General features: G+C 46.9%; 1 protein-coding gene across 9 annotated transcripts in view; it reads left to right on the top strand.

Annotated features, from left to right (window-relative positions):
- The window catches only part of LOC119621948 (protein FAM153A-like), a 64,782-nt gene that overhangs the window by 16,702 nt on the left and 23,937 nt on the right, over positions 1 to 24,143 (top strand). For all 9 annotated transcript variants that reach the window (XM_073014135.1, XM_073014132.1, XM_073014134.1 and 6 more), the window contains 18 exons: positions 219 to 289; positions 750 to 774; positions 2,761 to 2,831; positions 3,265 to 3,295; positions 5,236 to 5,303; positions 5,770 to 5,794; positions 8,235 to 8,305; positions 8,767 to 8,791; positions 10,947 to 11,017; positions 11,478 to 11,502; positions 13,489 to 13,559; positions 13,993 to 14,023; positions 15,964 to 16,031; positions 16,498 to 16,522; positions 18,963 to 19,033; positions 19,495 to 19,519; positions 21,675 to 21,745; positions 22,206 to 22,230. In XM_073014135.1, the coding sequence (XP_072870236.1) occupies positions 219 to 289; positions 750 to 774; positions 2,761 to 2,831; positions 3,265 to 3,295; positions 5,236 to 5,303; positions 5,770 to 5,794; positions 8,235 to 8,305; positions 8,767 to 8,791; positions 10,947 to 11,017; positions 11,478 to 11,502; positions 13,489 to 13,559; positions 13,993 to 14,023; positions 15,964 to 16,031; positions 16,498 to 16,522; positions 18,963 to 19,033; positions 19,495 to 19,519; positions 21,675 to 21,745; positions 22,206 to 22,230 (870 nt within the window). The remainder of the gene's footprint in view (positions 1 to 218; positions 290 to 749; positions 775 to 2,760; positions 2,832 to 3,264; positions 3,296 to 5,235; positions 5,304 to 5,769; positions 5,795 to 8,234; positions 8,306 to 8,766; positions 8,792 to 10,946; positions 11,018 to 11,477; positions 11,503 to 13,488; positions 13,560 to 13,992; positions 14,024 to 15,963; positions 16,032 to 16,497; positions 16,523 to 18,962; positions 19,034 to 19,494; positions 19,520 to 21,674; positions 21,746 to 22,205; positions 22,231 to 24,143) is intronic.

Raw genomic sequence — 24,143 nt, 5'->3', positions numbered from 1 at the left:
TGAACTTGCCTTAGCTAGAGGACCAAGGCTCTGTTTCCCATGGCTTTCCTCATGGTCTCATTTGCCTGCCTTCACCACCAAGGAGGATGGGCCTACAGCTCCGTCTGTGGTAACCCACCTTCTTCACACATGCCAGCCTCATGTCCACACCACCCAATACAACCCGAGGAATTTTCTCAGCAGAATCCATGTGGTGACACTTACCCTATGTCTCCTAGATCCTCAAGAGGACCTCGCAGCAGAACATCCACGTGAGGCACCCGTTGAGAGGGTCCTCTCTGTTATCAACGTAAGTTCTTCTTTCTTTATCTGAAAGGGGAAATTCATTTTCCTAGGTTTCTTTCAATTTCACTTGCATAAAGATAGGAAAACTTTACTACCATGTACATTATAGATGCCTTAGAGAATTTCTTGGTGGGAAAATGTAAAATGAGAATTCTTTACCAACTAATAACTAATTCAAGATGGCATTCTTGGATGACAGCTTCAGTTACAAACTATGTCAGCAAGCATTTTCATCAGGAGGAAAACCTTCTTGAAAATACTGAATTTACCACCAAAATTAACTTTAAAATCTTGCACAAAAACCTGGTGACTTTGTACAAGTGTTTTCTGGGCTTTATTTTTGTGGCCGTTGCCTCCACCAGAATTTCCCATCTGGCTTTCTAATAGCACTACGTTAAGAAAAGACCTGTGTACAAGGACAGCACGATCTTACCCTCACAGTGTTTTCCTTTCTCTAAACTCAGGCGGAGGCATTCACAGAGACAAATGGTACGTATTCTGGGATCACCTATTTGGTAAGGAAAAATCTTAATGTTAAGAAAGGTGACACATTCTTGCCTGGTTTTTCGGGAGAACCATTCTCGTTGGAGCTTTGTACTGGAAATGAGGTTAGGGCAGAAATTACTGAGTGTACTGAAGAGGGGTGATCATCCTACGTGGTGCCTGTTAGCTGCAGTGTCGTTTTTATGACATCGAATGAGGTGCATCAGGGTGGGAGGTGTAAGGAGTCTGTGTAGAATGATTATGAGTTTCTTTGGGAGGATGTGTACATTTCTCCAGAAAGCATGTTTCCATGTGCAGAACTCTACACAAAAATGAGTGTGGTAAGTAAAAATCCCATTACCACTGCACACCGTGCGTAAATCAGCCCATTGGTCCTCCACCACGGCTGTAGCTGAAGGGCAGTTGGAGATCCCCAGTACTCAGGTGGAGATAGTGCAGAGATGAATTTGCCAAGCTCTTTGTCTCCTCAGTGGAGGAGGCAGAGGTGCACTCAGGAGTGGGTGGAAGGTGATGCCATGGGCTACTACTCGGCAGTAATCACGTGGTTCTGGTATAATTTGTCATTATGGCAGAGAGCTTGAGCACCTAGGTGTGCAGATGAAATCTGGATAGCCTTCAGAAATCCCAAATACTGTCTCTCACATAGGATTGTCTCAATGGTCACATAACTCAGTGTAGGGATAAGTACATTTTACAGTGGACTTTGGTGTGGTCACAAATGGGAAACAGACATTGAGAGGTCAGGCTTTTGGCTGCAGTGCTGTGTTAATTTTCTCATCTCCTGGTGAAAAGCAGAAAATGATCAGACATATTATATTGTATTTAATGAGATAATCACCACAATCCTTACATGTGCTGCAGTTCAGCACGCACACCCAAGACACCGCACCAAATAAGAACGGAAGGAACAACTTGAGTGTTACCCTGGTACTCATCTTCTCGCTGGAATCTTCTACAGAGCTGGGTTAGAGAGGGTCAGCGCCCCCACCTGCTGCCCCCCAGGGTGGGCTGTCCTAGGGCTGGAGCCAGTGTGAGCATGAGCAGCAGCAGGCCCCACGGCACACACACACTGTGTTAAAAGGAAAGGCCGAAGGACAAACATCACATGCCAAGTAGGAGTCGTCTGTAAATGGTACGATAATTGAGTATTTTCAAATCTCGGTTTGGTCTTCTTTAAAACAAAAGGTTAGTGAATATAGAGAATATTTTAGCTAGAATTGAGTCTCCTCTTTGAAGAAAGGTTGCTTTTTATCTAGTACAAAATGTTCTGTCCGGCCACGGTGTCTGACACCTGTAGTCCCAGCATGGTGGGAGGCCGAGACGGGTGGGTCACCTGAGGTCGGGAGTTCGAAACCAGAGTGACCAACATGGAGAAAACCCGTCTCTACTAAAAATACAAAATTAGCCTGGCGTGGTGATGCATGTCTGTAATCCCAGCGACTCAGAAGGCTGAGGCTGGAGAATCGCTTGAACCTGGGAGGCTGAGGTTGTGGTGAGTTGAGATCGTGCCATTATACTTCAGCCTGCGCAATAAGAGTAAAACTCCATCTGAAAAAAAGGAAAAGGTTCTAGGAGGGACAAAACACACACTGCAGGACATGTGGATCCTGGGGAGGAAATGACCTCGAGGGGATCGAGAAGGCAGGACAAGTTAGCTCAGGTCAGATTAGGAAGGAGGAGCCCTGGATGCTGCAGGGAAACACTGTGTGGTGGGCCCTGTTTGAGATGGGTTAGTTCATGTGCAAGAGGTTGCCTTAGCTAGAGGACCAAGGCCCTGTCTTCTGTGGCCTTCCTGATGCCTTCCTTCACCACTTGCCTTCCCTCACCACCATGGAGGATGGACCGGCAGAGGCTGAGCCTGTGCTGTGAACACACCTTTCCACACACGCCAGCCCCGGGTCCACAACTCCAAGACCACCTGAGGGATTCAGTCAGTGGAGCTCATGTGCTTATAGTGACTCTGTTTCCCAGGTAACCTGGAAGATCTGGAGGAGGATGTGCCAGAGCAGACATCCTCGGAGGAAGCCTCAGGGGTTCACATGGTAAAGTCTTCTTTTATCCTCTGAAATGGAAATTTTATTTCTCTCGATTTCTCTCTTGTTTCAATGGAACTAAGATGTATACATCTTACCATGTACATTATAGGTGACTTACAGAATTTCTTGGTGGGCAAATGTCAGAGTTCATTATCAACTAAAACATGGTTTCAGATGGCATCCGCATTTACACACTGTGTGTCAGCAGGCATTTTCCTCAAGAGAAATGCCTTCTTCTTGAGAAGTATTTGGAATTGTCAAACAAAAACATTGGAAAATCTTGTAGAAAAATCTTGTGCCTTTCCACGAATGTCTTCTAGATATCGGGGCCATTTTCCCAACCACTGTTTACTATGTGTCTTTTTAATGTCAGCAAGTGAAGACCTGTGCACCCAGGAGACAGCCTGGTCTGACCTCACAGTGTTTTCTTTTTCTCTAGATGCGAGTGGACCCAGCCACACTGGCGAAGAGTACGTATTCGGGGGTCGTCTCTTTGTTGAGGTTTGAAACCTCAGTGTTGCGAAGGTGGCTCTGTTTCACCTGCATTTGCTCAAGGGCCTCTCTTGTTTGAGCTTCCTGTAGAAATGAGATTTGGGAAGTTCGGTTTAAAAAATACGAAGAGTCAGGCTGGGCGCAATGGCTTATGCGTGTAGTCCCAGCACTTTGAGAGGCCGAGACGGGTGAATCATCTGATGTCGGGAGTTTGAGACCAGCCTCACTAACATTGAGAAACCCTGTCTCTGCTAAAAATTTAAAATTAGCCGGGCGTGGTGGTGCATGCCCCTAATCCCAGCTACTCAGGAGTCTGAGGCAGGAGAATCAATGGAGCCCAAGAGGTGGAGGTTGCAATGAGCCAAGATTGTGACATTGAAATCCATCCTGGCAACAAGAGTGAAACTCTGTGTCAAAAAACACAAAAACAAAAAACTAAGAGTCCAGTAAACGACTCTAACCATGGCACTGTCATCCCAGGAAGCACCAGTGTCATATAAGGTGCGGCGCTACATCAGGGTTTGCAGGGACAGAGGAGCGAGTCTATATGGAATGATTGTGGATGTGTGGGAGCGTGTGTGCATTTCCCCAGAAAACATACTCCCATGTTCACAGCACAACACAAGCATCAGTGTTCAAGGAAAATTCCATCACCACTGCACAGTTTACATAAATCAACCCATTCATCATCCACCACAGCTGTCCCTGAAGATAAATTTACCATCCCCCGTCCTCAGATGGGCATGGTGCAGAGACGAATTTCCCAAGCTCTTGTTCTTTTAAATGGAAGAGGCACATGTGACCTTGGGAATGAGTGGAAGGTTAATGCCATGGGCTACTACCCGGAATTTGTCACAAAGCCCTGGTATAATTTCTTGCTGGGCCAGGTTGTTCCAGCACTTCTGTGTGCGTGTGGGAGAATGAAAACCTATTTGGATCCCAAACACTGTCATGACTGGGTGGTGTCAGTGGTCAGCTCACCCAGGGTTGGTTTGAGCAGGTACATTGTACAGTGGGCTTCAGTATGATCATTAACATAAAACAGAGTCCACAGGCTTTTGGTCTACAGCGGTGAGGTCGTTCCTCAGCTCCTGTTGGAAAGCAGACAGTGATGAGTGGCATATTCTATTGTATTTAATGAAATTATCACTGCACATCTTAGAAATTCAGTAGAACCCAATCCCAAGACACGGCATCCCATAAAATCTCAAGGATCAACCTGGGTGTTAGCCTGGCACCCATTTTCCCTGCTGGAATCTCCTGCATAGCTGGGCTGGAGAGGGTCAGTGCCTCGCCCCCGTCCCCCTCGCTGCTCCCATGACAGGCTGTCCCGGTGCTGGAGTCAGTGTGAGCATGAGCAGCAGTGAACCCCACGGGGCACACACTTTGCGTTAAAAAGGAAGAGTGGAAGGACAAATCTCACAGGCTAGGTAGGGGTCATCTTTAAATGGTAGGATAATTGGGTATTTTCAAATCTTGGTTTAATTGCCTCATCACAAACAGTTAATGAAATCTTTTGGCTAGATTTAAATCTTTTTCAAGAAAGGTTGCTTCTTATTCAGTACAAAACCTGGAAGTGGTGATATACAGAGCAGCAGCACATGTGCGTTCTGAGGAGGAAATGACTTTGGCAGGGATCAATAAGAGGGCACTTGAGCTCAGGTCAGATTAGGAAGGAGGAGCCCTAAGAGGCTGCCAGGGACACACAGCCTGCACTATGTGGTGTGCGCTGTTTGAGATTGGCTATTTCACGTTTACGAGGTGGCCTGGAGCTAGAAAGCCAAAGGCCCTGATTCCCTCTCTTCCCTGCCTCTATCCTGTTCTGCTGTCCTCCTCCCCCACCCACCTCAAGCAATGTTACTGAATTGTTCGTGAGCAACACCACCAAGGTGCTGACGGTCACTCTGTGTCCTCCTAGTTCCGCCGGGACATCTGCAGGCGTGGTCCAGTGACAGCGAAGACGAGGAGGACCCAGAGGATGTGGAGGTCAGGCCGCCTGGATTTGTCTGAGAAAAACTGCTGCTTTCTTAGCTTTATTTTATTTGGATGAAATTAAGATACGAGAATGTGACAACATATATCTTAGATTAGTTACCCAATGTCCTTGGGAGGAGCTTTAAGTGAGAGTCTGTTCCCCACTGAGGGTTGACTTAATACAGAGGGAGAAAGTGACAGCATCCACCACACATTGTGGGGCAGTGAGCTTGTGCCTTTACCAACTTTGTTCTCTTTCGAACAAAATCACTTACTGGCCAACCAACATGGACTTGAGAGGAAACGTCCTCTGAGAAAAATGTGTCTTTACTGTGATTCGATTTGCTCTGTTCTTTTGGGTTCCTTTGAACACTGGTTTCCATCTTGTTTTCTAATGTCACTAAGTGAAGAAAAGTCCTGTGCACACAGGACACAGCAGGGTCTGATGCTCATAGCAATTTATTTTCTGTCTTTACAGAGATCCTCAGGAGTTACAGAAAAGGGTACGTATTGCAGAAGCCCTCCCATCCTGATGAGTCACCCAGATGACGAGGAATGTGCCACGGTCTCGCTGGCCTTCCTGTGGACAGGCAGCCTGAGTGGAGCTTCCTCTCATGGATGAGGACCTAGGCTGTGATGGGAGGGAGGGATGGTTGTTGTAGATAGAGCATGATGGTCACATTCTGCAGTCCCTGGGAGCAACTGCATTCTCTGAGCATGGGGTGAGCTTGTGCGCATTGATTTGCTGCGTGTCTTTTTGAATTCACGTGGTGAGTGTCCAAAATACATAATGTCAAGGTCACGTAGAGGCCCAGCCTCTATCCCTCAGCCTAGTCTGGTTTCCGTGTTCTGTGCTCAGGAAACACAGCATCATGAAAAGGTAACCAAAGGGCTTGCCCTAGGGTGTGAGTGGCAGGACGAGCACTTGCCTTCCTAGGAGGATGGAGGGTGACTCATGTATTACGAGGTGGGGAGAGACAAATGTGACTGTGGGACAGCAGAGGCTCCAGGACGTCCCCATTGAACCCACCGTGGACAAAGGTTGGTTGGCTGCCTGTTTCTGAAGGCTTTTGCAAAACAAGTGAATGCATTTGATTTCGGTCAATAGGAATAGAACCTGAACCAAGTACAGCCTGCGTTTTTTCTTGGGAGTATGCATTTGGTGGAAACTTATGTGTATATATTGAATTTAATTGCTGTGTAGGTGTCAATACTTACCCCACATTTTAAAACAATCAGGCTGGTGTGATTTTAAAATGTCCCTTGCTAACCTCAGAAACTTATCTCTTCATAACCGAATTCTCCTAGTCATGTTTAATCTCTAGAATACAGTTTCTGTGTGGTACTCGGGGGCTTCCTGCTGAGTGATTAAAGGTAGAAATCCGTGTTACCAACATTGAGGCCCTAGGAATTCACAGGCAGCTGCCCACTGGGCTCTATGAGGGAGAGAGCAGGCTACAGCCTTGGCCTGGGCCTGCAGAGGAACATGATTTGGAGGAGCAGAAGGCAGGCATGAGGGCAGCAAAGCCATGGGGGACGCCGAGGTGCAACATCAGGAGAGTCAGTTCCACATCATCACCTGGGCGTGGGCGGAATGTTCACGCCTCGTCTGAAGGAGGCGTTGAGCTCCAACTTCATGACTGGCCTGAACATTGGCCGTCTTCCTAAGAGCCTGGTCATAGGAGCTCCTTCCTTGTTTCTGGTCTTCTCCATCTTCCTGTGTGTTGATGGCAATGGCACCACCAGAGATTAGTGAGAGACAGAGAACAGGAGTGAGTTCCTGAAATATTCAGCTTAGCCCAGAGAGAACATGATCAGCAGGGACGGATTGAGGGTCAGTCCAGACACGGAGTAGTTTCCATGCTTGATCTCCCTGTGGCTGGGACAAAGAACAGCTTCTGGGAGTCTCTGGACAGCTGATCCTTGTGTAGCTATTATTGGCCAACAGTGGCCTGGCCCAGAGTTCCGTTTTACTGGAGGGAAGCCTCAGCTCCCAGGCTGAGCAGCTGCCCCAGTGCTGGTGTCAGAGGAGGTGAGGAGACCCTGCTCTAAGGCAGGCTGAGCCCAAGAAAGGGAGAGGGGCTGCCCTGGTGTTAGGTTGTCCTTTCTACTTTCCAATGTGACCCATAAGACATCAGTTTCTCTGTATCTCTGAGACAGCCTTGCAATCATCAGTCCAAAAGTCTGTTGTCTCCTACTCATAGGTGGAGGAATCCTGGCCATGGCAGGTCACGGGAGGGCAGGGACTTGTGTCCTCCTCATTCCTTCTCATCTCAGAGCTCAGTCCTGGGCAGCCCATCTTGGGCCCCAGTGATGTTCCAATGCCTGCATTCCTGTTCTGAAATCTAGCACAAGTGTGGCAAGGCTTTCTGCTCTTTTTCTGTAGTCTCTGAGTTCCCACGCTTACCCAGGGGCCTGCGTGGGTTCTAATCCAGGGTCAGGGGAGAAGAGTGTGTGCTCCTCAAACAGTGAGGTTTTCTCTTCTCTGCTCCTGCGGTTCTGCTTTTGTCTTCTGAAGTAGGCACGGAATGATTACAATAATAAATTTTGTATATGTTTTGCCACAATAATGTCTGAAGTTCAATAAAAGGGATGGAAAGTGAAGGAGAAGCATATGTAGACCCAGGAAAGACAAATGACATTGTCACATTTCAACAGGAAAGTGGAAATTTCCTAGGCCTCTAAATGCGTAGGGGAAGGATGAGACACTGCCACGGCATCGGCAGTGCGTGTCTGTGCTGCTAAGGCTCTGTCTTCCATGGCTTTCCTGATGGTCTCACTGACCTTTCTTCATCACCAAGGAGGATGTTCTGGCAGGAGTTCCGTTTTTGCAGTTAACCCCCCTTGTCTACATGTGCCAGCCCCGTGTTTTTAGCACCCGAGTCTCCCTGACGGGTTCCTTCAGTGCACCCAACATGCTGACAATGACTCCGTGTTTCCTAGAGCGTGACGAAGACTTGTTGTGTGAGCATCCGCTCAAGATACTATCTGAGATGTTACGAGGCTTTTTTAAGGTAAAGTCTGTTTTGTTTATCTGAGGTGGGAATTTTGTTTCTCTTGGTTTCCATATAAATTGAAGTAAGATATGATAATCTTTCCACGTACAGTATGGATGACTTACAGAAATTCTTTATGGGCAGCTGAAGATGAGACTTTATTACCCAGAAGAATGAATTCAAGATGACATTTGTAGGTGACAGGTTCACCTAAAACCTCTATGGCAGTAAGCATTTTCCATGGAAGTTCGTTCTTCTTGAAAAGAATGGTGAACATGCAGTGAAAATAAACTTGAAAATCGGGCACAAAAATCTTGTGCCTTTGCACATGTCCTCTAGGCTTTATTTGGGGCCCTTGTGTTGACTGTTTTCACTATTTCCATTGGGTTTTCTAATGTCAACAAGTGCAGTAGAGACCTGTGCACACAGGACACGGTGTGGTCTGACTCTTGTAATGTTTTTCTTTTCTCTAATTGCAGAAGAGCTTTGACGTAGAGACAGAAGGTATGTAATCTGGGATAGCTTTTTTAAAAATTGTTTTTATTTTACTTGAAAGTCTGGGATGCGTGTGTAGAATGGCACGTTTGTTTCATAGGTATAAATGTGGTGGTTTGCTGCACCTATCAACACGTCATCTAGGTTTACTGCTCAGCATGCATTACATATTTATACTAATGCTCTCCCTCGCCTTGCCCCCCACGCTCCAGGAATTGCTTTTTTGCTAAGGAAATACCTTATTTTTTCAGAACAATGGCACTTTTTACCATGCATTTGGTGGAGAATTTCTCTGGAGCTTCCTAACAGAAATGAGGTTTTAGGCAGTTTGGTATAAAAAACAGTAAGACTTCGGTACAGAATTGTGACCATCTTTCTGTAGTCTCCGCAGGAAGTGGTGTCCCGTACATGAAAGAGGGTGGTGTGCATCAGGTTTGGGAGGTGTGGAGGAGAGAGTCTGTGGGTGGTGATTGTGTCTTTCAGAGTCTTTGTGCATGTTCCTAGCACAACACAAGGATTAATGTTTGTTTGTTTTTTTAACTAATCCATCACCCGGCACACTTTACGTAAATCAGCCCATTCATTCTCCACCACAGTTGTCTGAAGTTAAGTTTAATATCCCCAGTCATCAGATACTGGTTGGGCAGGGATGAATTTCTCAACATCTGGCTTTCTCAGTAGAGGAGGCAAATGGGAAATCAGCAGCGGGTGGAAGGTTGATTCTATGGGCTGCTGTCCAGTATGGATCTCACAGCCCTGGTATAACTCATCAGTCTGGCAGACTTTGAGCACCTGGGTGTGCATGTGGACGTTTGATGGCGTATAGAATTCTAAGCACTGTCTGTCCTCACAGGATGGTCTCAGTGGTTGCATAACCCGGGATTAGAGTTGGGATGTTTTACAGTGGACTTTGGTGTGGTCAGAAATGTGAAACACACACGGCGAGGTCACAGGCTTTTCGTTTGGTGGTTGTGTTATTCCTCAGATCCTATTTAAAAGCAGAGAACAGGCTGGGTGTGGTGGCTCACGCCTGTAATCCCAGCACTTTGGGAGGCCAAGGCGGGTGAATCACTTGAGGTCAGGGGTTTGAGACCAGCCTGGCTAACACTGTCTCTACTAAAAACACAAAAATTAACTGAGTGTGGTGGCAGTTGCCAGTAATCCCAGCTACCCAGGAGGCTGAGGCAGGAGAATCACTTGTACCTGGGAGATGGGGGTTGCGGTGAGCCTAGATCATGCCACTGCACTCTAGCCTGGGCAACAGAGTGAAATTTTGTCTCAAGAAGAAAAAACGGAGGACATTCCGGGACACAGTCTATTCTATTTAATAACACGATTGCCACAAGTGTCACATATGCCCTAACTCAGCCCACACAACCAAGACTCAGTGCAGAATAGGCACTCAAGGAAGAACTAGGGTGTTATTCTGACGTCCATCTCCCCCGGTGGAATTTCCTGCATAGCTAGTTTGGAGAGTGTTAGCGTCCCCACCTCCTGCCCCCCATGATGGGTTGTCCTGGTGTTGGAGCCAACGTGAGCATGAGCAGCAACTGATTTCACAGACACATACATTGTGTTGAAAAGGAAGAGCGGAAGGGCAAATATGCTAAGTGCGTGCCATCTTTCAATGATAGGATAGTTGAATATTTTAAAATCCTGGTTTAATTCTCTTTGAATCAAAGGTTCAGAGAAGTCATAACTTTTTTGACTAGAATTAAATTTTTTTTGAAGAAAGGTGGCTTTTTATGCAGCACAAAATGTTTCGGGTTGGAGAATGATGATCAGCAGCACCTGTGGATGCTGTGGGGGAAATGACCTCAGAAGGGATGATGAAGGGAGGGCAAGTTAGCTCAGGTCAGATTAGGAAGGAGGAACCTGACACGCTGTAGGGAGGGTCGCCTGCCCCGTGTCCTGTGCCCTCTTTGAGATCAGCTGTGTCTCATTGCTGAACTTGCCTTAGCTAGAGGACCAAGGCTCTGTTTCCCATGGCTTTCCTCATGGTCTCATTTGCCTGCCTTCACCACCAAGGAGGATGGGCCTACAGCTCCGTCTGTGGTAACCCACCTTCTTCACACATGCCAGCCTCATGTCCACACCACCCAATACAACCCGAGGAATTTTCTCAGCAGAATCCATGTGGTGACACTTACCCTATGTCTCCTAGATCCTCAAGAGGACCTCGCAGCAGAACATCCACGTGAGGCACCCGTTGAGAGGGTCCTCTCTGTTATCAACGTAAGTTCTTCTTTCTTTATCTGAAAGGGGAAATTCATTTTCCTAGGTTTCTTTCAATTTCACTTGCATAAAGATAGGAAAACTTTACTACCATGTACATTATAGATGCCTTAGAGAATTTCTTGGTGGGAAAATGTAAAATGAGAATTCTTTACCAACTAATAACTAATTCAAGATGGCATTCTTGGATGACAGCTTCAGTTACAAACTATGTCAGCAAGCATTTTCATCAGGAGGAAAACCTTCTTGAAAATACTGAATTTACCACCAAAATTAACTTTAAAATCTTGCACAAAAACCTGGTGACTTTGTACAAGTGTTTTCTGGGCTTTATTTTTGTGGCCGTTGCCTCCACCAGAATTTCCCATCTGGCTTTCTAATAGCACTACGTTAAGAAAAGACCTGTGTACAAGGACAGCACGATCTTACCCTCACAGTGTTTTCCTTTCTCTAAACTCAGGCGGAGGCATTCACAGAGACAAATGGTACGTATTCTGGGATCACCTATTTGGTAAGGAAAAATCTTAATGTTAAGAAAGGTGACACATTCTTGCCTGGTTTTTCGGGAGAACCATTCTCGTTGGAGCTTTGTACTGGAAATGAGGTTAGGGCAGAAATTACTGAGTGTACTGAAGAGGGGTGATCATCCTACGTGGTGCCTGTTAGCTGCAGTGTCGTTTTTATGACATCGAATGAGGTGCATCAGGGTGGGAGGTGTAAGGAGTCTGTGTAGAATGATTATGAGTTTCTTTGGGAGGATGTGTACATTTCTCCAGAAAGCATGTTTCCATGTGCAGAACTCTACACAAAAATGAGTGTGGTAAGTAAAAATCCCATTACCACTGCACACCGTGCGTAAATCAGCCCATTGGTCCTCCACCACGGCTGTAGCTGAAGGGCAGTTGGAGATCCCCAGTACTCAGGTGGAGATAGTGCAGAGATGAATTTGCCAAGCTCTTTGTCTCCTCAGTGGAGGAGGCAGAGGTGCACTCAGGAGTGGGTGGAAGGTGATGCCATGGGCTACTACTCGGCAGTAATCACGTGGTTCTGGTATAATTTGTCATTATGGCAGAGAGCTTGAGCACCTAGGTGTGCAGATGAAATCTGGATAGCCTTCAGAAATCCCAAATACTGTCTCTCACATAGGATTGTCTCAATGGTCACATAACTCAGTGTAGGGATAAGTACATTTTACAGTGGACTTTGGTGTGGTCACAAATGGGAAACAGACATTGAGAGGTCAGGCTTTTGGCTGCAGTGCTGTGTTAATTTTCTCATCTCCTGGTGAAAAGCAGAAAATGATCAGACATATTATATTGTATTTAATGAGATAATCACCACAATCCTTACATGTGCTGCAGTTCAGCACGCACACCCAAGACACCGCACCAAATAAGAACGGAAGGAACAACTTGAGTGTTACCCTGGTACTCATCTTCTCGCTGGAATCTTCTACAGAGCTGGGTTAGAGAGGGTCAGCGCCCCCACCTGCTGCCCCCCAGGGTGGGCTGTCCTAGGGCTGGAGCCAGTGTGAGCATGAGCAGCAGCAGGCCCCACGGCACACACACACTGTGTTAAAAGGAAAGGCCGAAGGACAAACATCACATGCCAAGTAGGAGTCGTCTGTAAATGGTACGATAATTGAGTATTTTCAAATCTCGGTTTGGTCTTCTTTAAAACAAAAGGTTAGTGAATATAGAGAATATTTTAGCTAGAATTGAGTCTCCTCTTTGAAGAAAGGTTGCTTTTTATCTAGTACAAAATGTTCTGTCCGGCCACGGTGTCTGACACCTGTAGTCCCAGCATGGTGGGAGGCCGAGACGGGTGGGTCACCTGAGGTCGGGAGTTCGAAACCAGAGTGACCAACATGGAGAAAACCCGTCTCTACTAAAAATACAAAATTAGCCTGGCGTGGTGATGCATGTCTGTAATCCCAGCGACTCAGAAGGCTGAGGCTGGAGAATCGCTTGAACCTGGGAGGCTGAGGTTGTGGTGAGTTGAGATCGTGCCATTATACTTCAGCCTGCGCAATAAGAGTAAAACTCCATCTGAAAAAAAGGAAAAGGTTCTAGGAGGGACAAAACACACACTGCAGGACATGTGGATCCTGGGGAGGAAATGACCTCGAGGGGATCGAGAAGGCAGGACAAGTTAGCTCAGGTCAGATTAGGAAGGAGGAGCCCTGGATGCTGCAGGGAAACACTGTGTGGTGGGCCCTGTTTGAGATGGGTTAGTTCATGTGCAAGAGGTTGCCTTAGCTAGAGGACCAAGGCCCTGTCTTCTGTGGCCTTCCTGATGCCTTCCTTCACCACTTGCCTTCCCTCACCACCATGGAGGATGGACCGGCAGAGGCTGAGCCTGTGCTGTGAACACACCTTTCCACACACGCCAGCCCCGGGTCCACAACTCCAAGACCACCTGAGGGATTCAGTCAGTGGAGCTCATGTGCTTATAGTGACTCTGTTTCCCAGGTAACCTGGAAGATCTGGAGGAGGATGTGCCAGAGCAGACATCCTCGGAGGAAGCCTCAGGGGTTCACATGGTAAAGTCTTCTTTTATCCTCTGAAATGGAAATTTTATTTCTCTCGATTTCTCTCTTGTTTCAATGGAACTAAGATGTATACATCTTACCATGTACATTATAGGTGACTTACAGAATTTCTTGGTGGGCAAATGTCAGAGTTCATTATCAACTAAAACATGGTTTCAGATGGCATCCGCATTTACACACTGTGTGTCAGCAGGCATTTTCCTCAAGAGAAATGCCTTCTTCTTGAGAAGTATTTGGAATTGTCAAACAAAAACATTGGAAAATCTTGTAGAAAAATCTTGTGCCTTTCCACGAATGTCTTCTAGATATCGGGGCCATTTTCCCAACCACTGTTTACTATGTGTCTTTTTAATGTCAGCAAGTGAAGACCTGTGCACCCAGGAGACAGCCTGGTCTGACCTCACAGTGTTTTCTTTTTCTCTAGATGCGAGTGGACCCAGCCACACTGGCGAAGAGTACGTATTCGGGGGTCGTCTCTTTGTTGAGGTTTGAAACCTCAGTGTTGCGAAGGTGGCTCTGTTTCACCTGCATTTGCTCAAGGGCCTCTCTTGTTTGAGCTTCCTGTAGAAATGAGATTTGGGAAGTTCGGTTTAAAAAATACGAAGAGTCAGGCTGGGCGCAATGGCTTATGCGTGTAGTCCCAGCACTTTGAGAGGCCGAGACGGGTGAATCATCTGATGTCGGGAGTTTGAGACCAGCCTCACTAACATTGAGAAACCCTGTCTCTGCTAAAAATTTAAAATTAGCCGGGCGTGGTGGTGCATGCCCCTAATCCCAGCTACTCAGGAGTCTGAGGCAGGAGAATCAATGGAGCCCAAGAGGTGGAGGTTGCAATGAGCCAAGATTGTGACATTGAAATCCATCCTGGCAACAAGAGTGAAACTCTGTGTCAAAAAACACAAAAACAAAAAACTAAGAGTCCAGTAAACGACTCTAACCATGGCACTGTCATCCCAGGAAGCACCAGTGTCATATAAGGTGCGGCGCTACATCAGGGTTTGCAGGGACAGAGGAGCGAGTCTATATGGAATGATTGTGGATGTGTGGGAGCGTGTGTGCATTTCCCCAGAAAACATACTCCCATGTTCACAGCACAACACAAGCATCAGTGTTCAAGGAAAATTCCATCACCACTGCACAGTTTACATAAATCAACCCATTCATCATCCACCACAGCTGTCCCTGAAGATAAATTTACCATCCCCCGTCCTCAGATGGGCATGGTGCAGAGACGAATTTCCCAAGCTCTTGTTCTTTTAAATGGAAGAGGCACATGTGACCTTGGGAATGAGTGGAAGGTTAATGCCATGGGCTACTACCCGGAATTTGTCACAAAGCCCTGGTATAATTTCTTGCTGGGCCAGGTTGTTCCAGCACTTCTGTGTGCGTGTGGGAGAATGAAAACCTATTTGGATCCCAAACACTGTCATGACTGGGTGGTGTCAGTGGTCAGCTCACCCAGGGTTGGTTTGAGCAGGTACATTGTACAGTGGGCTTCAGTATGATCATTAACATAAAACAGAGTCCACAGGCTTTTGGTCTACAGCGGTGAGGTCGTTCCTCAGCTCCTGTTGGAAAGCAGACAGTGATGAGTGGCATATTCTATTGTATTTAATGAAATTATCACTGCACATCTTAGAAATTCAGTAGAACCCAATCCCAAGACACGGCATCCCATAAAATCTCAAGGATCAACCTGGGTGTTAGCCTGGCACCCATTTTCCCTGCTGGAATCTCCTGCATAGCTGGGCTGGAGAGGGTCAGTGCCTCGCCCCCGTCCCCCTCGCTGCTCCCATGACAGGCTGTCCCGGTGCTGGAGTCAGTGTGAGCATGAGCAGCAGTGAACCCCACGGGGCACACACTTTGCGTTAAAAAGGAAGAGTGGAAGGACAAATCTCACAGGCTAGGTAGGGGTCATCTTTAAATGGTAGGATAATTGGGTATTTTCAAATCTTGGTTTAATTGCCTCATCACAAACAGTTAATGAAATCTTTTGGCTAGATTTAAATCTTTTTCAAGAAAGGTTGCTTCTTATTCAGTACAAAACCTGGAAGTGGTGATATACAGAGCAGCAGCACATGTGCGTTCTGAGGAGGAAATGACTTTGGCAGGGATCAATAAGAGGGCACTTGAGCTCAGGTCAGATTAGGAAGGAGGAGCCCTAAGAGGCTGCCAGGGACACACAGCCTGCACTATGTGGTGTGCGCTGTTTGAGATTGGCTATTTCACGTTTACGAGGTGGCCTGGAGCTAGAAAGCCAAAGGCCCTGATTCCCTCTCTTCCCTGCCTCTATCCTGTTCTGCTGTCCTCCTCCCCCACCCACCTCAAGCAATGTTACTGAATTGTTCGTGAGCAACACCACCAAGGTGCTGACGGTCACTCTGTGTCCTCCTAGTTCCGCCGGGACATCTGCAGGCGTGGTCCAGTGACAGCGAAGACGAGGAGGACCCAGAGGATGTGGAGGTCAGGCCGCCTGGATTTGTCTGAGAAAAACTGCTGCTTTCTTAGCTTTATTTTATTTGGATGAAATTAAGATACGAGAATGTGACAACATATATCTTAGATTAGTTACCCAATGTCCTTGGGAGGAGCTTTAAGTGAGAGTCTGTTCCCCACTGAGGGTTGACTTAATACAGAGGGAGAAAGTGACAGCATCCACCACACATTGTGGGGCAGTGAGCTTGTGCCTTTACCAACTTTGTTCTCTTTCGAACAAAATCACTTACTGGCCAACCAACATGGACTTGAGAGGAAACGTCCTCTGAGAAAAATGTGTCTTTACTGTGATTCGATTTGCTCTGTTCTTTTGGGTTCCTTTGAACACTGGTTTCCATCTTGTTTTCTAATGTCACTAAGTGAAGAAAAGTCCTGTGCACACAGGACACAGCAGGGTCTGATGCTCATAGCAATTTATTTTCTGTCTTTACAGAGATCCTCAGGAGTTACAGAAAAGGGTACGTATTGCAGAAGCCCTCCCATCCTGATGAGTCACCCAGATGACGAGGAATGTGCCACGGTCTCGCTGGCCTTCCTGTGGACAGGCAGCCTGAGTGGAGCTTCCTCTCATGGATGAGGACCTAGGCTGTGATGGGAGGGAGGGATGGTTGTTGTAGATAGAGCATGATGGTCACATTCTGCAGTCCCTGGGAGCAACTGCATTCTCTGAGCATGGGGTGAGCTTGTGCGCATTGATTTGCTGCGTGTCTTTTTGAATTCACGTGGTGAGTGTCCAAAATACATAATGTCAAGGTCACGTAGAGGCCCAGCCTCTATCCCTCAGCCTAGTCTGGTTTCCGTGTTCTGTGCTCAGGAAACACAGCATCATGAAAAGGTAACCAAAGGGCTTGCCCTAGGGTGTGAGTGGCAGGACGAGCACTTGCCTTCCTAGGAGGATGGAGGGTGACTCATGTATTACGAGGTGGGGAGAGACAAATGTGACTGTGGGACAGCAGAGGCTCCAGGATGTCCCCATTGAACCCACCGTGGAAAAAGGTTGGTTGGCTGCCTGTTTCTGAAGGCTTTTGCAAAACAAGTGAATGCATTTGGTTTCGGTCAATAGGAATAGAACCTGAACCAAGTACAGCCTGCGTTTTTTCTTGGGAGTATGCATTTGGTGGAAACTTATGTGTATATATTGAATTTAATTGCTGTGTAGGTGTCAATACTTACCCCACATTTTAAAACAATCAGGCTGGTGTGATTTTAAAATGTCCCTCGCTAACCTCAGAAACTTATCTCTTCATAACCGAATTCTCCTAGTCATGTTTAATCTCTAGAATACAGTTTCTGTGTGGTACTCGGGGGCTTCCTGCTGAGTGATTAAAGGTAGAAATCCGTGTTACCAACATTGAGGCCCTAGGAATTCACAGGCAGCTGCCCACTGGGCTCTATGAGGGAGAGAGCAGGCTACAGCCTTGGCCTGGGCCTGCAGAGGAACATGATTTGGAGGAGCAGAAGGCAGGCATGAGGGCAGCAAAGCCATGGGGGACGCCGAGGTGCAACATCAGGAGAGTCAGTTCCACATCATCACCTGGGCGTGGGCGGAATGTTCACGCCTCGTCTGAAGGAGGCGTTGAGCTCCAACTTCATGACTGGCCTGAACATTGGCCGTCTTCCTAAGAGCCTGGTCATAGGAGCTCCTTCCTTGTTTCTGGTCTTCTCCATCTTCCTGTGTGTTGATGGCAATGGCACCACCAGAGATTAGTGAGAGACAGAGAACAGGAGTGAGTTCCTGAAATATTCAGCTTAGCCCAGAGAGAACATGATCAGCAGGGACGGATTGAGGGTCAGTCCAGACACGGAGTAGTTTCCATGCTTGATCTCCCTGTGGCTGGGACAAAGAACAGCTTCTGGGAGTCTCTGGACAGCTGATCCTTGTGTAGCTATTATTGGCCAACAGTGGCCTGGCCCAGAGTTCCGTTTTACTGGAGGGAAGCCTCAGCTCCCAGGCTGAGCAGCTGCCCCAGTGCTGGTGTCAGAGGAGGTGAGGAGACCCTGCTCTAAGGCAGGCTGAGCCCAAGAAAGGGAGAGGGGCTGCCCTGGTGTTAGGTTGTCCTTTCTACTTTCCAATGTGACCCATAAGACATCAGTTTCTCTGTATCTCTGAGACAGCCTTGCAATCATCAGTCCAAAAGTCTGTTGTCTCCTACTCATAGGTGGAGGAATCCTGGCCATGGCAGGTCACGGGAGGGCAGGGACTTGTGTCCTCCTCATTCCTTCTCATCTCAGAGCTCAGTCCTGGGCAGCCCATCTTGGGCCCCAGTGATGTTCCAATGCCTGCATTCCTGTTCTGAAATCTAGCACAAGTGTGGCAAGGCTTTCTGCTCTTTTTCTGTAGTCTCTGAGTTCCCACGCTTACCCAGGGGCCTGCGTGGGTTCTAATCCAGGGTCAGGGGAGAAGAGTGTGTGCTCCTCAAACAGTGAGGTTTTCTCTTCTCTGCTCCTGCGGTTCTGCTTTTGTCTTCTGAAGTAGGCACGGAATGATTACAATAATAAATTTTGTATATGTTTTGCCACAATAATGTCTGAAGTTCAATAAAAGGGATGGAAAGTGAAGGAGAAGCATATGTAGACCCAGGAAAGACAAATGACATTGTCACATTTCAACAGGAAAGTGGAAATTTCCTAGGCCTCTAAATGCGTAGGGGAAGGATGAGACACTGCCACGGCATCGGCAGTGCGTGTCTGTGCTGCTAAGGCTCTGTCTTCCATGGCTTTCCTGATGGTCTCACTGACCTTTCTTCATCACCAAGGAGGATGTTCTGGCAGGAGTTCCGTTTTTGCAGTTAACCCCCCTTGTCTACATGTGCCAGCCCCGTGTTTTTAGCACCCGAGTCTCCCTGACGGGTTCCTTCAGTGCACCCAACATGCTGACAATGACTCCGTGTTTCCTAGAGCGTGACGAAGACTTGTTGTGTGAGCATCCGCTCAAGATACTATCTGAGATGTTACGAGGCTTTTTTAAGGTAAAGTCTGTTTTGTTTATCTGAGGTGGGAATTTTGTTTCTCTTGGTTTCCATATAAATTGAAGTAAGATATGATAATCTTTCCACGTACAGTATGGATGACTTACAGAAATTCTTTATGGGCAGCTGAAGATGAGACTTTATTACCCAGAAGAATGAATTCAAGATGACATTTGTAGGTGACAGGTTCACCTAAAACCTCTATGGCAGTAAGCATTTTCCATGGAAGTTCGTTCTTCTTGAAAAGAATGGTGAACATGCAGTGAAAATAAACTTGAAAATCGGGCACAAAAATCTTGTGCCTTTGCACATGTCCTCTAGGCTTTATTTGGGGCCCTTGTGTTGACTGTTTTCACTATTTCCATTGGGTTTTCTAATGTCAACAAGTGCAGTAGAGACCTGTGCACACAGGACACGGTGTGGTCTGACTCTTGTAATGTTTTTCTTTTCTCTAATTGCAGAAGAGCTTTGACGTAGAGACAGAAGGTATGTAATCTGGGATAGCTTTTTTAAAAATTGTTTTTATTTTACTTGAAAGTCTGGGATGCGTGTGTAGAATGGCACGTTTGTTTCATAGGTATAAATGTGGTGGTTTGCTGCACCTATCAACACGTCATCTAGGTTTACTGCTCAGCATGCATTACATATTTATACTAATGCTCTCCCTCGCCTTGCCCCCCACGCTCCAGGAATTGCTTTTTTGCTAAGGAAATACCTTATTTTTTCAGAACAATGGCACTTTTTACCATGCATTTGGTGGAGAATTTCTCTGGAGCTTCCTAACAGAAATGAGGTTTTAGGCAGTTTGGTATAAAAAACAGTAAGACTTCGGTACAGAATTGTGACCATCTTTCTGTAGTCTCCGCAGGAAGTGGTGTCCCGTACATGAAAGAGGGTGGTGTGCATCAGGTTTGGGAGGTGTGGAGGAGAGAGTCTGTGGGTGGTGATTGTGTCTTTCAGAGTCTTTGTGCATGTTCCTAGCACAACACAAGGATTAATGTTTGTTTGTTTTTTTAACTAATCCATCACCCGGCACACTTTACGTAAATCAGCCCATTCATTCTCCACCACAGTTGTCTGAAGTTAAGTTTAATATCCCCAGTCATCAGATACTGGTTGGGCAGGGATGAATTTCTCAACATCTGGCTTTCTCAGTAGAGGAGGCAAATGGGAAATCAGCAGCGGGTGGAAGGTTGATTCTATGGGCTGCTGTCCAGTATGGATCTCACAGCCCTGGTATAACTCATCAGTCTGGCAGACTTTGAGCACCTGGGTGTGCATGTGGACGTTTGATGGCGTATAGAATTCTAAGCACTGTCTGTCCTCACAGGATGGTCTCAGTGGTTGCATAACCCGGGATTAGAGTTGGGATGTTTTACAGTGGACTTTGGTGTGGTCAGAAATGTGAAACACACACGGCGAGGTCACAGGCTTTTCGTTTGGTGGTTGTGTTATTCCTCAGATCCTATTTAAAAGCAGAGAACAGGCTGGGTGTGGTGGCTCACGCCTGTAATCCCAGCACTTTGGGAGGCCAAGGCGGGTGAATCACTTGAGGTCAGGGGTTTGAGACCAGCCTGGCTAACACTGTCTCTACTAAAAACACAAAAATTAACTGAGTGTGGTGGCAGTTGCCAGTAATCCCAGCTACCCAGGAGGCTGAGGCAGGAGAATCACTTGTACCTGGGAGATGGGGGTTGCGGTGAGCCTAGATCATGCCACTGCACTCTAGCCTGGGCAACAGAGTGAAATTTTGTCTCAAGAAGAAAAAACGGAGGACATTCCGGGACACAGTCTATTCTATTTAATAACACGATTGCCACAAGTGTCACATATGCCCTAACTCAGCCCACACAACCAAGACTCAGTGCAGAATAGGCACTCAAGGAAGAACTAGGGTGTTATTCTGACGTCCATCTCCCCCGGTGGAATTTCCTGCATAGCTAGTTTGGAGAGTGTTAGCGTCCCCACCTCCTGCCCCCCATGATGGGTTGTCCTGGTGTTGGAGCCAACGTGAGCATGAGCAGCAACTGATTTCACAGACACATACATTGTGTTGAAAAGGAAGAGCGGAAGGGCAAATATGCTAAGTGCGTGCCATCTTTCAATGATAGGATAGTTGAATATTTTAAAATCCTGGTTTAATTCTCTTTGAATCAAAGGTTCAGAGAAGTCATAACTTTTTTGACTAGAATTAAATTTTTTTTGAAGAAAGGTGGCTTTTTATGCAGCACAAAATGTTTCGGGTTGGAGAATGATGATCAGCAGCACCTGTGGATGCTGTGGGGGAAATGACCTCAGAAGGGATGATGAAGGGAGGGCAAGTTAGCTCAGGTCAGATTAGGAAGGAGGAACCTGACACGCTGTAGGGAGGGTCGCCTGCCCCGTGTCCTGTGCCCTCTTTGAGATCAGCTGTGTCTCATTGCTGAACTTGCCTTAGCTAGAGGACCAAGGCTCTGTTTCCCATGGCTTTCCTCATGGTCTCATTTGCCTGCCTTCACCACCAAGGAGGATGGGCCTACAGCTCCGTCTGTGGTAACCCACCTTCTTCACACATGCCAGCCTCATGTCCACACCACCCAATACAACCCGAGGAATTTTCTCAGCAGAATCCATGTGGTGACACTTACCCTATGTCTCCTAGATCCTCAAGAGGACCTCGCAGCAGAACATCCACGTGAGGCACCCGTTGAGAGGGTCCTCTCTGTTATCAACGTAAGTTCTTCTTTCTTTATCTGAAAGGGGAAATTCATTTTCCTAGGTTTCTTTCAATTTCACTTGCATAAAGATAGGAAAACTTTACTACCATGTACATTATAGATGCCTTAGAGAATTTCTTGGTGGGAAAATGTAAAATGAGAATTCTTTACCAACTAATAACTAATTCAAGATGGCATTCTTGGATGACAGCTTCAGTTACAAACTATGTCAGCAAGCATTTTCATCAGGAGGAAAACCTTCTTGAAAATACTGAATTTACCACCAAAATTAACTTTAAAATCTTGCACAAAAACCTGGTGACTTTGTACAAGTGTTTTCTGGGCTTTATTTTTGTGGCCGTTGCCTCCACCAGAATTTCCCATCTGGCTTTCTAATAGCACTACGTTAAGAAAAGACCTGTGTACAAGGACAGCACGATCTTACCCTCACAGTGTTTTCCTTTCTCTAAACTCAGGCGGAGGCATTCACAGAGACAAATGGTACGTATTCTGGGATCACCTATTTGGTAAGGAAAAATCTTAATGTTAAGAAAGGTGACACATTCTTGCCTGGTTTTTCGGGAGAACCATTCTCGTTGGAGCTTTGTACTGGAAATGAGGTTAGGGCAGAAATTACTGAGTGTACTGAAGAGGGGTGATCATCCTACGTGGTGCCTGTTAGCTGCAGTGTCGTTTTTATGACATCGAATGAGGTGCATCAGGGTGGGAGGTGTAAGGAGTCTGTGTAGAATGATTATGAGTTTCTTTGGGAGGATGTGTACATTTCTCCAGAAAGCATGTTTCCATGTGCAGAACTCTACACAAAAATGAGTGTGGTAAGTAAAAATCCCATTACCACTGCACACCGTGCGTAAATCAGCCCATTGGTCCTCCACCACGGCTGTAGCTGAAGGGCAGTTGGAGATCCCCAGTACTCAGGTGGAGATAGTGCAGAGATGAATTTGCCAAGCTCTTTGTCTCCTCAGTGGAGGAGGCAGAGGTGCACTCAGGAGTGGGTGGAAGGTGATGCCATGGGCTACTACTCGGCAGTAATCACGTGGTTCTGGTATAATTTGTCATTATGGCAGAGAGCTTGAGCACCTAGGTGTGCAGATGAAATCTGGATAGCCTTCAGAAATCCCAAATACTGTCTCTCACATAGGATTGTCTCAATGGTCACATAACTCAGTGTAGGGATAAGTACATTTTACAGTGGACTTTGGTGTGGTCACAAATGGGAAACAGACATTGAGAGGTCAGGCTTTTGGCTGCAGTGCTGTGTTAATTTTCTCATCTCCTGGTGAAAAGCAGAAAATGATCAGACATATTATATTGTATTTAATGAGATAATCACCACAATCCTTACATGTGCTGCAGTTCAGCACGCACACCCAAGACACCGCACCAAATAAGAACGGAAGGAACAACTTGAGTGTTACCCTGGTACTCATCTTCTCGCTGGAATCTTCTACAGAGCTGGGTTAGAGAGGGTCAGCGCCCCCACCTGCTGCCCCCCAGGGTGGGCTGTCCTAGGGCTGGAGCCAGTGTGAGCATGAGCAGCAGCAGGCCCCACGGCACACACACACTGTGTTAAAAGGAAAGGCCGAAGGACAAACATCACATGCCAAGTAGGAGTCGTCTGTAAATGGTACGATAATTGAGTATTTTCAAATCTCGGTTTGGTCTTCTTTAAAACAAAAGGTTAGTGAATATAGAGAATATTTTAGCTAGAATTGAGTCTCCTCTTTGAAGAAAGGTTGCTTTTTATCTAGTACAAAATGTTCTGTCCGGCCACGGTGTCTGACACCTGTAGTCCCAGCATGGTGGGAGGCCGAGACGGGTGGGTCACCTGAGGTCGGGAGTTCGAAACCAGAGTGACCAACATGGAGAAAACCCGTCTCTACTAAAAATACAAAATTAGCCTGGCGTGGTGATGCATGTCTGTAATCCCAGCGACTCAGAAGGCTGAGGCTGGAGAATCGCTTGAACCTGGGAGGCTGAGGTTGTGGTGAGTTGAGATCGTGCCATTATACTTCAGCCTGCGCAATAAGAGTAAAACTCCATCTGAAAAAAAGGAAAAGGTTCTAGGAGGGACAAAACACACACTGCAGGACATGTGGATCCTGGGGAGGAAATGACCTCGAGGGGATCGAGAAGGCAGGACAAGTTAGCTCAGGTCAGATTAGGAAGGAGGAGCCCTGGATGCTGCAGGGAAACACTGTGTGGTGGGCCCTGTTTGAGATGGGTTAGTTCATGTGCAAGAGGTTGCCTTAGCTAGAGGACCAAGGCCCTGTCTTCTGTGGCCTTCCTGATGCCTTCCTTCACCACTTGCCTTCCCTCACCACCATGGAGGATGGACCGGCAGAGGCTGAGCCTGTGCTGTGAACACACCTTTCCACACACGCCAGCCCCGG

The sequence above is a fragment of the Chlorocebus sabaeus genome, unplaced genomic scaffold (assembly GCF_047675955.1).
Source record: "Chlorocebus sabaeus isolate Y175 unplaced genomic scaffold, mChlSab1.0.hap1 unalloc_scaffold_299, whole genome shotgun sequence".
NCBI lineage: Eukaryota > Metazoa > Chordata > Mammalia > Primates > Cercopithecidae > Chlorocebus > Chlorocebus sabaeus.
Note: the sequence above shows the minus strand (reverse complement) of the source record. Positions and strands in the feature narration are given on the sequence as shown.